This window comes from Patiria miniata, unplaced genomic scaffold (assembly GCF_015706575.1).
Source record: "Patiria miniata isolate m_02_andy unplaced genomic scaffold, ASM1570657v1 HiC_scaffold_7, whole genome shotgun sequence".
Lineage (NCBI taxonomy): Eukaryota > Metazoa > Echinodermata > Asteroidea > Valvatida > Asterinidae > Patiria > Patiria miniata.
In genome coordinates this window covers 16,770,757-16,784,202 of record NW_024037074.1, presented here as the reverse complement: position 1 = coordinate 16,784,202, position 13,446 = coordinate 16,770,757, and the positions used below count along the sequence as shown (strand labels likewise).

General features: G+C 36.3%; 1 protein-coding gene across 3 annotated transcripts; it reads right to left on the bottom strand.

The window, feature by feature from the left end:
• LOC119744842 (coiled-coil domain-containing protein 1-like) lies at positions 1 to 11,199 on the bottom strand. Of its 3 annotated transcripts, none has more exons than XM_038221014.1 (18): positions 10,636 to 11,199; positions 10,086 to 10,132; positions 9,859 to 9,876; positions 9,412 to 9,432; positions 9,008 to 9,121; positions 8,340 to 8,388; positions 8,011 to 8,112; positions 7,500 to 7,541; positions 6,608 to 6,706; positions 6,411 to 6,503; positions 5,322 to 5,522; positions 4,884 to 4,988; positions 4,473 to 4,625; positions 2,811 to 2,873; positions 2,203 to 2,313; positions 1,632 to 1,911; positions 1,201 to 1,289; positions 1 to 568 (listed from the first exon to the last, which is right to left on the bottom strand). In XM_038221014.1, the coding sequence occupies exons 1-18, from the start codon at positions 10,709 to 10,711 to the stop codon at positions 363 to 365; spliced, it is 1,869 nt and encodes a 622-aa protein (XP_038076942.1). In that variant the 5' UTR covers positions 10,712 to 11,199; the 3' UTR covers positions 1 to 362. The 3 variants fall into 3 exon arrangements, with proteins under 3 accessions (XP_038076942.1, XP_038076943.1, XP_038076944.1); XM_038221015.1 differs by having other exon boundaries at positions 4,473 to 4,619; XM_038221016.1 differs by lacking the exon at positions 6,411 to 6,503 and having other exon boundaries at positions 10,636 to 11,198.
• Between the last annotated feature and the right edge of the window lie 2,247 nt (positions 11,200 to 13,446).

Sequence of the window (13,446 nt, the reverse complement as noted above, 5' to 3'; positions counted from 1 at the left end):
CCCAAAGATTAAGAAAATGGCTGTTTTTTCCCCTCACAACTAGCGATTGGGTTGGACATTGCCTTTCTATAGCCATGTTAATGCAATTCCTGCATGATTTTACCACCATTTCTTAGGTACGTTTTTAGACTATTTGAAAACTGAAAATGCAAAATATACAAAAACAAAAATCGTCCCATTTTGTGCACAGATTGTACATAATATACTTTATAGATCTGATATTTTGTGGTTCATTATTTTATCTTAGGGACACTATATAGTTACTAACAGCACACTAAAAATAAACCACATTTTAAATGTTTTCTTTTTAATTTTATTTTATTTCAATTCTTTTTGCAATTTATGAGACGAGCATGGTCATTTTACATGTTGAGACCTCCATTCTTGGACAATTGTTGGCGCTTTTGCTCCTTCAGCATCTCCAGCAGGTCTCGCTCGACCTGCTCCAGCTTGACCTCCTCATCGTCATCGTCACTTGCACTTTCTTCGTCTTCATCATCGTCTTTGTCATCTTCAGAGACATCGCTTGATGAATCCTCCTCTGAAGAACTATCACTGCTTGCATCGTCTAAAGTTACGTGAACACAAATTTAATTATTTTTAAAAATAAAGTTCTTCCCCTTTACAATGATAGTCTAATATTTAGAAAAGTGGACAAAATAATTGGGTTCATTTTGTTTGGGGGGGGGGGGGGCTTTCCCCGAATCATGTGATATAGCATCAGTGTGTCTGGAGAATTCAAAGTTAAAATGTGCCAAGCATTAAGAGCAAGTCAGTGTACCAGATGTTATTCAAATTTAACTCGCAAAGGGTATCCGCTCCGTTCGCAAGTACCCCCTCACTGGCAAAGGAAGTACAGTTGGGGGTGACCGAACGACGCCATCTTGCCTGACTGCAATATTTTGCCGTGAATCGCGGCCACTGCGTGTACATAGTACAAATCCCCTGGTGTACGTGCGTCACACACAAGGAACGGTGGGCGCCTATCAACCAGCGAAATGTATGTGTCCCGCGGCCCACCCATGGGACGTCGTTCCCTGGCAAAAGGGCGCCCTCTTTTGTTGGTGCACGGAGCCCATAGGTTATTCACAAATGGCTTATTGCAAATGTTTCGTACTCATATGAAAAATAAATATCTGGGTGTGAACAAATTTTCACAATTAAGTCACAGACATCTTGACGGCTGACAAATTAACCTACCATTGTCCTGACTGCATACCAGCGATGTCGCTTCCCAGATCATCGCCTCGCCCTCTGTGACCGTTCCGTGTTTGTCCACGCAGTAGCACCTTCAAAAAACAACAGGCATCAAATAGAAGTGATTTAGATTTCTAAATTGTGCCTTGTTGCTGATAACTGATCTATTTTGTTCATTACTGCATGGTAGGATCAAGGTACATGTTACAACTTAATACCATTAAAAATAATTTCTCTGCATAAATTGAAACCAATCTTATTTTTCAACTGAAAGAGTCTAGTTGCAAGGTATACAAATAACCACCAACAATCACGATTCAAGATAAATGATATAAGCTGATCAATCAGGGGTAACAGAAAGCAACAGAAAGTTTTGTTTTGGTGACTCGATTGTCTACTATATGTGTGTATGCAAACATCAATACTAGACTTACATAGATCCTGAGCACTGTTTTGGAGCATAGAAGCCATCCTCGTCACAGTTTGGCACCTCGCCACCCAGGAGGTGACTGTTGGCTAGTCTAGCGGCCTCGATTTTGTCCAGGATGTCTTGTTTCTCTTGAGCGCAGGGTCCAAGATCATCGCTCTCGACCGCATCGTTGTTCCCATCATTAGTGACATCATCGTCAATGTGAGTGTCATCGTCATTGTCATTAGTGTCATCGTTAGCTTGTATGTACTCGCCTGTTATATCTCCTACAGCCTGCTTCATTTCTAAAGGTAAAAAATCAAAGAAAGTCGCCGAAAAAAGTAATTGATATTACTATAAAAGTAAGAATAACCTCCAGAGCAAATATTTTCATGTCAAAAAAGAAATGTTGCACAGCATGAAATTTTGACACCAGTTTGTAGGGTCGTAACAAATCATCTTCTTCCAACAACAGATAGTTGTCACTCTCCACATTGTGAGCATCAAGCCACTGTGCCAGTCTTAAATAGCAAAGGAACTTCCATTCAGTAAATCTGTCCCCCCCTCCCCCTCCCCTGGTCATTTTTTCTACCTACCCATTTTCTTCCTCTTGACAGCTAGGATGGTCTTCTGCAACTCCTCTGTACTCAGCCCAGACAAGAAGTCCAACAAGGCTTGCATGACCTCCTCCTCTGTCTGATGAAGCTCTTTAAAGAAACGGGGAAAAAAATAGAGCAGATGAAACGGTAGAAGACATTGTGTGGCTTAAATGAGGATACATCATATGCATGCACCATATGGCTTGCAAACAGTAGTACAGAGTATTAAGTATGTGTCTTGCTAAATGTGTAAGGCAATACATACTGGAACCTTTGCGTTCCAATTTCGTGTATAAAGTAGAAAAGAAATTAAGAAGGGTTTAATGCTATCCAAGTACATTATCTTTTTTTTTAAATGCTGAAAAATACTAATGTTTAATGAAAGTCTATTGGTCAGGACAGTAGATTAGGTGAACTCTACTGAAACTTTGTTTGCAATCTTTAACATTTTGAATGTGTGAGATATGGGGAGTCAGGTTGGCGTGGATATCCATTTTTCTCTACTTTGAAAACGTTTGTGCAGAACGTTACACTTTTGCATGTTCTCCATTTTCTAAACACATGAAAAATGAGACAAATCAGGATTCCAAGATGGCAGTACAAACCTCTGTCATCAAGTCCATCTTCACTGCTAGACTCCTTGCTCTCCTCTGAATTGTCGTCCAGTTCTTCAAGAAAAAAATAATAAATTTACAATCCAAATGAGATACAAAAATGAGAGTCAAATCTCTTCTAGAATGTAATGCTCTACCAACTGGGCTATCAAGCCATGTGTTGTTGGTCTCCCAATTGTTATATTTTTCAAAAAGCATTGGGTGTACAAAATATAGAATACCTAGTCCAAATTATTTGGCCAAGGCTGATAATTACACAGCCAAAAATGATTTCTTAAGCAAGAAAATGATTCTTCATTAAAGAATATAATTCTTGTTCTGAGAAATGTCATAAGAAAAACTTCTTTTTTTTGGAAAAAAAAAATTTCTCAAATTTGGATGTTTAAGAACATTAAGAAAATTTTTCCTACTTGCTTTCTTTTTTCTTAGTCAATTTTCAATTTCAAGAATATTTTCCTTATTGTTAAGAATATTTTTCTTTAGTTAGAACATGATTTCAAGCAATACCAAAAAGGATTTTCTTGAGCATGAAAGTTTTTCTAAGAAAAAGTTTTCAAAAGCACAAGACAATTATCTTTCTTAAAATAGTACATTTTCTACTTGTTAAAAGATACCTAATATTTATATGTCGTGTTACAAAATTAATCAAGAAAATCTGATTATGGCCAGAAATATTTTTCTTTACATATTTATAATCTTCAACACTTCAAGATGCATTGTCCAATACAAAAAAACCTATCCTCATTTTCAGAACATTTTTCTTGAATGAAAATCAAATTTTATGACTGTGGGCAGAACAACAGAGGGCGCTGTTGGGGGAGTGGCCACTGATAATTCAACAGTGTACTCAATTAAAAGTGTGTTGTTTCTGCTGTCAGGCCTGAACATTCGCTTACAGTTTCTATCATTTTATTCTGCCACAGGTATGTTGAAAGTTATTATTATTGTCATGTTTTTACTTAATTATCAGAGATTAAGAATGGCTATTTGTACGAACTTTATTGTTGAAGATGTTTAAGGATTGAAAAGATTGAAAGTAGTGTAAGTCTGTTGTTTTAAAGTTATATAGTACATGTATTGAACATCGCACACATAAGCATATGCATGAGCCTATGGGTACCAGCTGAAGCAACGTCTGATAGACTCATGTGCTACTACTGACTGTAGCCAAGTTTTTGGACAAAGCCATTATCTGATCTTAAAATACACTCTCAAACAGCTTCAAAAACTCTTCACCCAAAAAAGGTACAGTTTTTGTTTCTTTTTAAAAAAATCAAACAACATCGACTACAACTGGTTGCCGTCCCCGAATTAATGTTGTACAAGGTGGCTTTGCCGCTTCGTCTGGTTTGATCAAGTTTTTGTTTGTGTTTAGAATGTACCTAACTTTAACCTTCCTTTAACCACTTCAAAGTTTACTCTCGATGACAGCGTCCCAAGGTGTAAAGACATAGTAGCTGATTTGGTTTATGAGTTATAATTGAATGAATTTGGGTCAAAGTTTCCCTCAGTGACTTGTAATTTGATACCTGATGATGTCATCATGATGCCATAGCAACGCGCATACCCTGGGATGTGGGTGGATGTTTGTTCCAAGTTTCAAGTTCATCTAATGCACCGTTTAGAAGATAAGACAGTGAATGTTGGTGATACCTTGCTTCCTAGCCTTGACGGCAGCCAGTAAGCTCTGCAGTTGATCTGCGCTGATATGGCTGACAAGATTCTGAATGGCCTGGCCTATTTCTTCTTCTGTCATTCCATCATTATCATCATCATCATCATCTTCTTCTTCTTCTTCTTCTTTTTCTGCAAAATAAAACATCAACGGAGGCTTCAAAATTAACTTGGGAATGCAGAGCACAGGTCAATTAGGCTGTAATAGGATACAGAATCTGATAACCTACAGACAGCAACTTTTTCTTTGGTCAAACGTTTTGTTATGAGATACCACCCACTGCTTGAAAACTTGGATTACTCGGCGCTGCCAAGGAAGTAAAAAACGAAATGCCGAAATGTACTTTTCCAAGAGTTGGTTGTAAGAAAAGAAAACTCAACCTTCAGTACCTTGGTCCTTGGCAGCATCCAACATGGTTTGCAGATCGTCGGTGGTGAGGTGAGTTACAAGATAGTACACAACCTTGCCCAAATCTCCCGGCGTCAGTGCCCCATCTACAAGAGATAAATGTTGTATATTAGTCAGATATATTTTACAAGACGATGTTTTAGAGATGTAGCCATAGCTCCACAAATACTGGGTTGCCTCCAACTGATTTTTCAATCTTTTTCGAAAACGTCTCGGAATTTAGGGAAACCACACCCCCCATTCTATATTCCGGAAAAGCATTCCTCAAAATTTCTCAAAAATCACAATCTTCCACAAAACCCAAAATTTTAAGAAATACAGAAACATTTAAAAGTGTTTTAAACGTGAGTTTGTTCACTTTTACCATATGAATAAAATTATTTGGCTAAGAAAATATAAAAACTTAACTTTTTTTATACCTTGTTTTTTCTGTTTGACAGTCTCAATGAGCTCCTTTAATTCCTGCACGCTAATGCCTTGCAGAAAACCGTTCGAATCACCATCGTCATCATCATCATCATCATCATCGTCGTCATCATCATCACCCCCAGTCTCACCAACACCATCTTGACCGTCTTCATCATTCGCATCTTCACCATCTAGGCCTCTTGGACTGTAGCCTTAAAAAAAACACAAAGAAAAACATTAACCTTATAAAACAGACATGTTTCATACAAGGAATTAAGAACAAGATTGACTTGGGGTGAATTTCTTAGAGATGCCTACAGCAACTACTGCTTAGCAAATTTACGTGCTAAGCGATTCAGCTGAGGACCAGTGCAAACAATGTACATTGCAATGACGTTTTAGTTGGTAAACTTTTTTTTGCTAAGCAAATATGTTATGCGCTTAGCAGATTTCTGTACTTAACAACTCTATAAAATTGTTTCTCTGGTGGTGATTTGAACCGAAAAAACTGAGAAAAATTATAATAATAATATTAATGATATGAAGCGCATTATGTGTTAATTATATTATTTTCTCTGTGCAAATGTGGCATATATACACCTCAAGCAGTGATTTGAAATGTTGTAGGCATGAGTTGATTGTGTTTTTCCTAACCCTTTAGTCACTGTAGTGCCTGAACTCCACCCCCCCCCATGCCTATTACTCCCTGTAACGCCCAAAACTGCCGTAGTACTCTATGGCAGTGAATAAACACAATGTAATACAATGTAGTACAGTTGCTAATGTGACTGCTATTTATCAGATACAGAGTGTCATTGTGTCTATGAATTTTAAACACAATTTGCAATTATATATGTAAAAGTTTCAAGTTTTTTGATCAAATCATTTTATGCAGTATGATTCAAATCAATGTTTCAGTAATCTCCTAGGAATAAAATAGTAAACAATGAACTGCGAGCAGACAAAATCTGATGAGCAATGATAGTTTTGACCAACGGGAGTTTTAAGCCGTCTCGTGAATAATGCATGAGGGTTAATCCAGCAGACTGGTGCAGATGTATTCCAGCAAAAAAGTGACAGACTTGTGTTGTCATGGTTACCTGGTTTGTTTTGTCTGAGCATGCTCAGTAACTGTTTCAGGTCGTCAATGGTGAGGAAATCTAACCTAGCCAGCATGTCATTGTTGTCAAGCTCTGTTGTGACCAAAGAAAACAAACTTCTAAATTTAAATAGCCGCATCGTGAATACGTATGAGGCACTCAAACATTAATGGTCTCTGTACTGTTGGCATGGTTACCTCTTTTGTTTTCTTTGAAGTCGCTCAGCATCTGTTTCAGGTCGTCGATGCTGATGCTGTCAACCATTGCCGTCTTGTCATTCTTGTCAAAATCATTCACTGCATTAAAAATCAAAACAAACCAATATTTCAAATTGCGTCGATTTTGCAGTGCTGTCATATATTTACTCAAAACAGAAAGTTAACATCAGATCACACATCTCGGTTTCATCTCTTTTAATGTCAGTAATTTTAAGCTAAAAATTGAATCCACAGAGTTGCCAATGATTTGTATTCTTGCAACTGGGTTTACAATAACAAATCCACATTACTGTTTGAAGGTAGAGTAGATCATTTGCAGATATCCAAAAAGTAACTGACCAAATTATTGTTAAAAAGCTTACTTGTTTTAAAGATAGTAATGGCACTAAACTCCCTGTGAAATTATTCCTTCTGGCATGCTGTCATTTTGAAGAAAACAATATAAGGTCATTTCCAAACATGTGTCAAGTGACACATTCTTGGAAATTTCTGTTAGTTGTTGGTTGGCAATTGGGCGAATCCATGAATGGGTGTGCGCGAGTGTTGACACGACGCACACGCAGGCGTAGCTGCTATTATTTGTCGGTTCATGCATAGCATGACATCGCGTAGCTGCAATCGGCTCAATGAGAACGTGTCCTGGATTTCGGGCGCAATTCGAAATATGACTCGGCAACTTTCAAATTGAAATTGAGAACATAGAATATTGTTTTCTCCGAATATACAGTGCTACAACTTCACCAGGTTAGTTGTTCAGCATCTGTCTTTAGATTTTAAGCACTTTTGCTGCTTCAAACGAAAAAAAATGCACCAATGACAAATGACTCTGCCTTTAATATAAAAAAAACCAATAAACTATATTCCTACTTGCCTTCTTTTTTAACAATGTCATCTTCCTCCTTTTGATTGTCGCCTGGGTAAAAATGAATCAGTTAACAAATTCAATGTATTAAAATTTTCCATTAGTATTTGTTCAAAAGGAAATTTCACTTTGAAGTTGATAGATCGTCTTTGTCTTAACTTAAGGCAGTATAAAAAGTAGTTCCACAAATTTGCATGAGAGACATTACAGAAGAAAACAGCCTGCAATCATGTGAAAATTTATTTTTGAAAAATTCACACGAGTTTACTCTCCGAATGTGGCAAAATGGGAGGTAAAGTTAGGGATGGAGTAACAAATTTCGTCCAGCTGCATGTAATAATTTCACTCTTTCTGAGGTTACTGACAGTCAGTACACTTTTTTTGTGAGGACTAGTGCACTCATTTTGTCAGTTTTCCAAAATTGAAAGTTTATTCGTTTGTTTGGAGATTTCCCTGTTCCTCCACTCCAGGATTCACAATTGAGATAACATGAACGAGTCAACCCACAACAATCCCGCACCTGGTATTTGTCCCAACACGGTGTCGCTAAACGGCTCATCCACAAACTGACCGCTTACACGAGCCTTATCCAGAAACTGTTGGAGTGCCTTCTTTCCAGGATCTAAGTGGAAAACGAAAAGGGTATTACTAAGCTGTGAACTTTACCTTACCTAGCTATTACTGACAATTTCTTCATTTGCAGAATTAAAAATAGGTAGTCAATATTTGACAATAAAAAAATTTAAAAAAAACGCAAACATGTGATAATAAAAACGACTGAACAAATCAACAAACAAAATGTCAGATGAGGTGATCCAGAGGCAAATGCATGAGCATTTGGGAACTCACCTACTCCATCCTGACTTGCTTTGTCTTTTGAAACTCTTCCGAGCAGTGACTGTGAGAAAAAGTGAAATACAATGTACTGAATTATTTTAGGATGTAAATAAACTCTTCTGAATAAAATGGAAAGGGCTAATGGTAGTTAAGAGGGGAAAAAAATTAGTTTTCTGGAAATACGAACTTATTTCTAAAATGAATCATGATCTTCATCATGGCCATTATTACCTAAACGATGCTGTTCCTCATCATTATCAGCATGACGACATGGCTGTCAGCATCAACATTCTTCATCAGATTTCTCAACCATACTATCACCATCATCATCATCACCATCATCACAAATATTGTCACCGTGACTACAGTAGTATTTCTCATTATCAAAGTCATCACATTAAGAAAAGCTTAAGAAACAACCTTCAAGAGCAACATCAGCTAATGGTAATTAAAAAAAAAACCAGGCCTGAAGGAATGAATCAAGATTTGAAATATTGAGTGATGATGTTTTTCTGTAAATTGAAGGAAGTTTGGGATTTGTATCCATTATGTAAATATTATTACATTGGTCAGTTGCCCCCCCCCCCCCCCCCCCCCCCCCCCCCCCCCCCCCCCCCGGATCCATCCTTGGTACTGTGCTCATTTACTCAATTTCCAATAAAATACAAGTTTCCTCTTACTGCTACAAGTTTTTCATCTCTGGTTGATGCTCCTCCTGCCTCCTTCTTCCTTGGTTCAGCCGCAGCGGCAGGATTATCATCACCAGGCACCTGACTTGACCTACGACCTTCAAGCTGTTTTGAAAAAATAAAATGAAATCTCCAAATGTAATGAACAAAATATCTATTAATGACTCAATACTGTATTTAAGTTTGTTCACGGGCAATGATTGAACTAATATATTCACTGCTAACTTTCCAGATTTTAATTTACTTCATCTTTTGAATGTTTCTAAATGCATCAAAAGTCTCTATGGTTTGTGAAGGGAATGAAATTTTATTTGAAAATCTGTTCCTAGTACTGCTCACAAATATTATATTTATTAGATTAATATGTAATCTGAGTGAACGGATAAATCACTTACTTTTTTCTCTATATCTTTGAGCTGAGGGGAAAAGATGCAAAACAAAATTATACTTATCGTGAGCATACTTTAGCATACTTAAGCATCTTAGCAAGTTAAAATGATAGTCCTTAGCATCAAAGAGAGTGTTTTCTTCAAAATCAGAAATTCATCTCCATTTTTTTCTTCAAAGTTTCAGGTATTGAAAATTAAGAACTGTTATTTTTTTCTTCAATAAGAAACTGTCCTCCAGTAATTGCTTACATTTGTAGAAATTCTGATCTAAACGGTAGGATAATCATAAAAATGAGCATAAATACATAGAGAAACTGTTAAAAAGCAAAAAAATGTCCTTTTACTGTTCATGGTCAGTTGAAAACAAGCAGAAACCAGAAATAAACATCAATTGTGAAAAACAAAACCAATAAAAACCATAAATATGAAAATATAAAACCGAATTCGACATACCTTTGCCAAGAGCTGTTCCTGCAACACAAATGGGGAAACAAAAAATAAAAACAGAAATTGAAAGTAAGCTGTGTTGTTATCTAAAATCCATTTGCCAATCAATACATTTGGGTTTATATGAAAACAACAAGAAGCAGTACTGTATCAAAACTCTGGAAAATGCTCATCTGAACACAAATGTCTTTTTCCTAAGTTCTTGTAACTGGAAATAAATGACAATATCTCACCTTATCACTGTTCAAATTGTGCCTTTTTGATGGTTTCACTTCTGGTTCTGAAATCAGGTTAAAGCAAATGACTTTTAGATAATAATCATGCATTAATAGGTTTCGGGAAAAAACACATGGCACATTTCATACTCGATGGCATAATAAAAAAAATAGTTGTGGATGAAGTTAGGTGTTTTTTTTGGGGGGGGGGGCAAAACGAGTGGTCACTTTTAGAATTGTCCACTTTTCTTTGACATGCAAACTATAAATATACACTCTGTGCCCTCTAAGTTAACAAAAACTGTTATAAATTTGCTTTCATAATCAAATACATCTAAATACATGCGCACATTTCAACTTGGAGTCAAAATCTAATAATTATAGGAAGACAATTTAGGCCTACAAATCACATGTAACAAAATGTGTTACTTTTGTGTTACTGCAAGAACCCATACAAGTTTAATATAGAACTAGATCTGTCCATTTTGTTCTAAAAACTCTTGTTCAAAACACTCTTTGTGTTGAAGATTTTCAAATAGCAACAGATGTTCACAGAAAGGAAACATACCTTGAACAGGCGCTGCGGAGACTGCAAGCACTAGACCACAGAGCAGCAAGATACGGGATCCGCCAAGAAAGTTCATGATTGCAAGTAATTCCTGGCCAGCATGCGAAACCACAGCAAGACAACTAAATAATGACGGCAGTCACGGCACAACCGCACTGTGTAGAAGAACCAGTATCCCCGCCAACACAAACGAAACTTGGTTGGAGACTGATATCACACGCACACTCGTTGGGGGTACTCATGTTAGTTTAATCAAAGTGCTCATCGCCGATTGTCCAGTAAACCTTTATCAGCCAATCAATGGGGCTCGTGGTTAAAGATAAACTTTGCCAGGGTTCAAAGTCTGCGTACGGACTTTGTTGAAAAAAAAAACTTGCAAGTTCACCAATCATTTTTGTTTGATGTGTAGTATGTTTGAACAGTTCTGGCGAACGCCTACTCTGTTTTCTTTCTTTCTTTTTCTTTTTGCTTTCTGTTAGAAATCAACCCACAAGACTAACAAAGTTGCACATTCCTGACTGTTTGGCACTTGGGAAACGAAGGAGTGTTTTGTTGGGGTGACAAATTATAAAAAGAAAAAAAAAGTTGGGTTTTTTTGGAAACACCCATGCACCTGTCTGATGGGTGCACTGTTTATTTCCACTGTTTGTTTCTAGGTAATATTCCATTCAGTGATGATGTTGTCGGATATTTTCGGTTCCTGAAATTTTTATTTCCAAGTTCCTTCTTTATGCATTAAAAATGTGCATGTGATAGTGTATTTACTAGACAGAATGACTATGTCCATGGTATAAAAAAAAATCCAATAAGAAAAGGTGAAAATTGGCATCAATTCTAGAGGGTAAGAAAACATTTATCTCTTTGGAACTCCTTGGGTAGTGCGTGTTTCCCTCCATTCTATGATCTAGCCTGTTTTAAGAGGAATATCAGTTCCTACCTTCAGCCCTCCTGATTTTTTTCGTCATGTTTTTCTTCTTTTTAGCCCTTTGCCAAGAGTGGCTTTTATAGCCTTGCTTTGGGCGATTTGCATTAACAAAAAAAATAAAATAACCAAACGTGTTTAATAGTTATACCCTGTCTTTGACCACTGATGGCACATTTTTTTTAAAGTAAACTGGGATATTTTATTTCCAAGACAACTGGGATATGGATATATTGAATAGTAAATTTATTTCAATGTTTGATGAAAGATCATTGCAAATAGACAATTGTTGGAGATACATCGGAGACATTAGGAGAACCATAACGATAAAACTTTATTCAAAGGTGGAATTTGTGTGATCATTTCACTTCCTTTCAAATTTACAATTAGTGTCGTTGAATAAATTGGGTTTTCATGAATTTGCCGATAAACTGCACTCAAGTGAGGGATTTTTCCAGAGGACAAGACATTACAAGACAAACTGCTCACATTTTAAAGCAAAATTACCCTTAACTGAAATGACTCAACGAGCCATTAGCAGGAAATATGCCATAAAAATTATCCATGTTCAAATCAAAAGAAGATCATCCATAAAGGCTTTATCAAAACCTTATCATCACAGAAATGTACTGGTATAATTCAATCTTATTTCACCAAATTTCGTCAGCTCATTTTTATTTCCAGTTTGAGGATCAGTCTGACCAGCAACTTTTCGACACAACCTTTGAATAAAGTTTTATCTTTATGGTTCTCCTAATGACTTGATGTAGCTCCAACAATTGTCTGTTTGCAATTATCGTTCATCGAACATATTTCAGTGCTGTAAATAGGACAAACGTCATTGCTGCGGCATTGCACAATGTGGGTTTTGGTTTCTTCTCGTCCAGAGATAATATGGAATTTTAAGAATGAAAATCTTGGAGAAAGGCACATTTGTGAATGTTTCAAACTAGATATTGTTTAGAACATACTGGCTGATAGAACGTCGTGCTTGAAAAATTGAAAACGGGAGGACAAAAACTGCGTGTGTTTAAAACACTCTCCATATCTTTTTTTGATGAAAACAAAATTGATAAACAAAGGGAATGATGACAAAAATATAAAATGTGAACGAGAGTTTGATAATTTATGTTGTACAAATGATGTAGGATGCTTTACACAAAGACCAAACTACCGAACAATAAAAACAGCTCCAGCACAGAACTTTTTTTTTTCAAATATAATTATTACAATTTATTTTTTCCCACTTTTTATCCATATTTCTTTTTCTACTTTAAGTAGACTCTTTGACAAACATAAGCTTTAACTGACAAGCTATACGCACACCATAATATGACAAATAATACACGGTATGAAAGGCGTTTCAATAGATTATTCAACGACAATAAATATACAAATCCACTCAAAATATTTTCAATTTTTCAACTTCAATATGTACACTAATAGTTGGTAAGGGTTACAAACGTTAGGCATAAATACACCGGCAGCTGTAAAAATGCAAATATACAGCAATGCAAAACATTTCTGCTTTAATCTGAAAGCTAAGTGTTTGCTTAATGAATGCTTGTTCAAATTACTTGAAATTTACCAAAAATAATCATACCATATTCAGGGATGAGCTTTCGGGAAAATAAAACATCCACAAAATAATCAGCAGAGGGGTTAAGTGTCGCTGTAGGCCCCAGAGCAATGCAGGGTCTGTGGTACATGTTAATATTTGCCTAACGACACCCAGTTCTTTTGTTCTATATACATTTTTATAGATAAAACCACCTTTATGGTTAAACCTCAGGAACTCCAGATTTCAAAAAAGAATTTGGATTTTAAAATCCTGAAATTATGCAAAATCCTGACAACAAATCATGAAGACAGAAAAAATCCTGACAAAT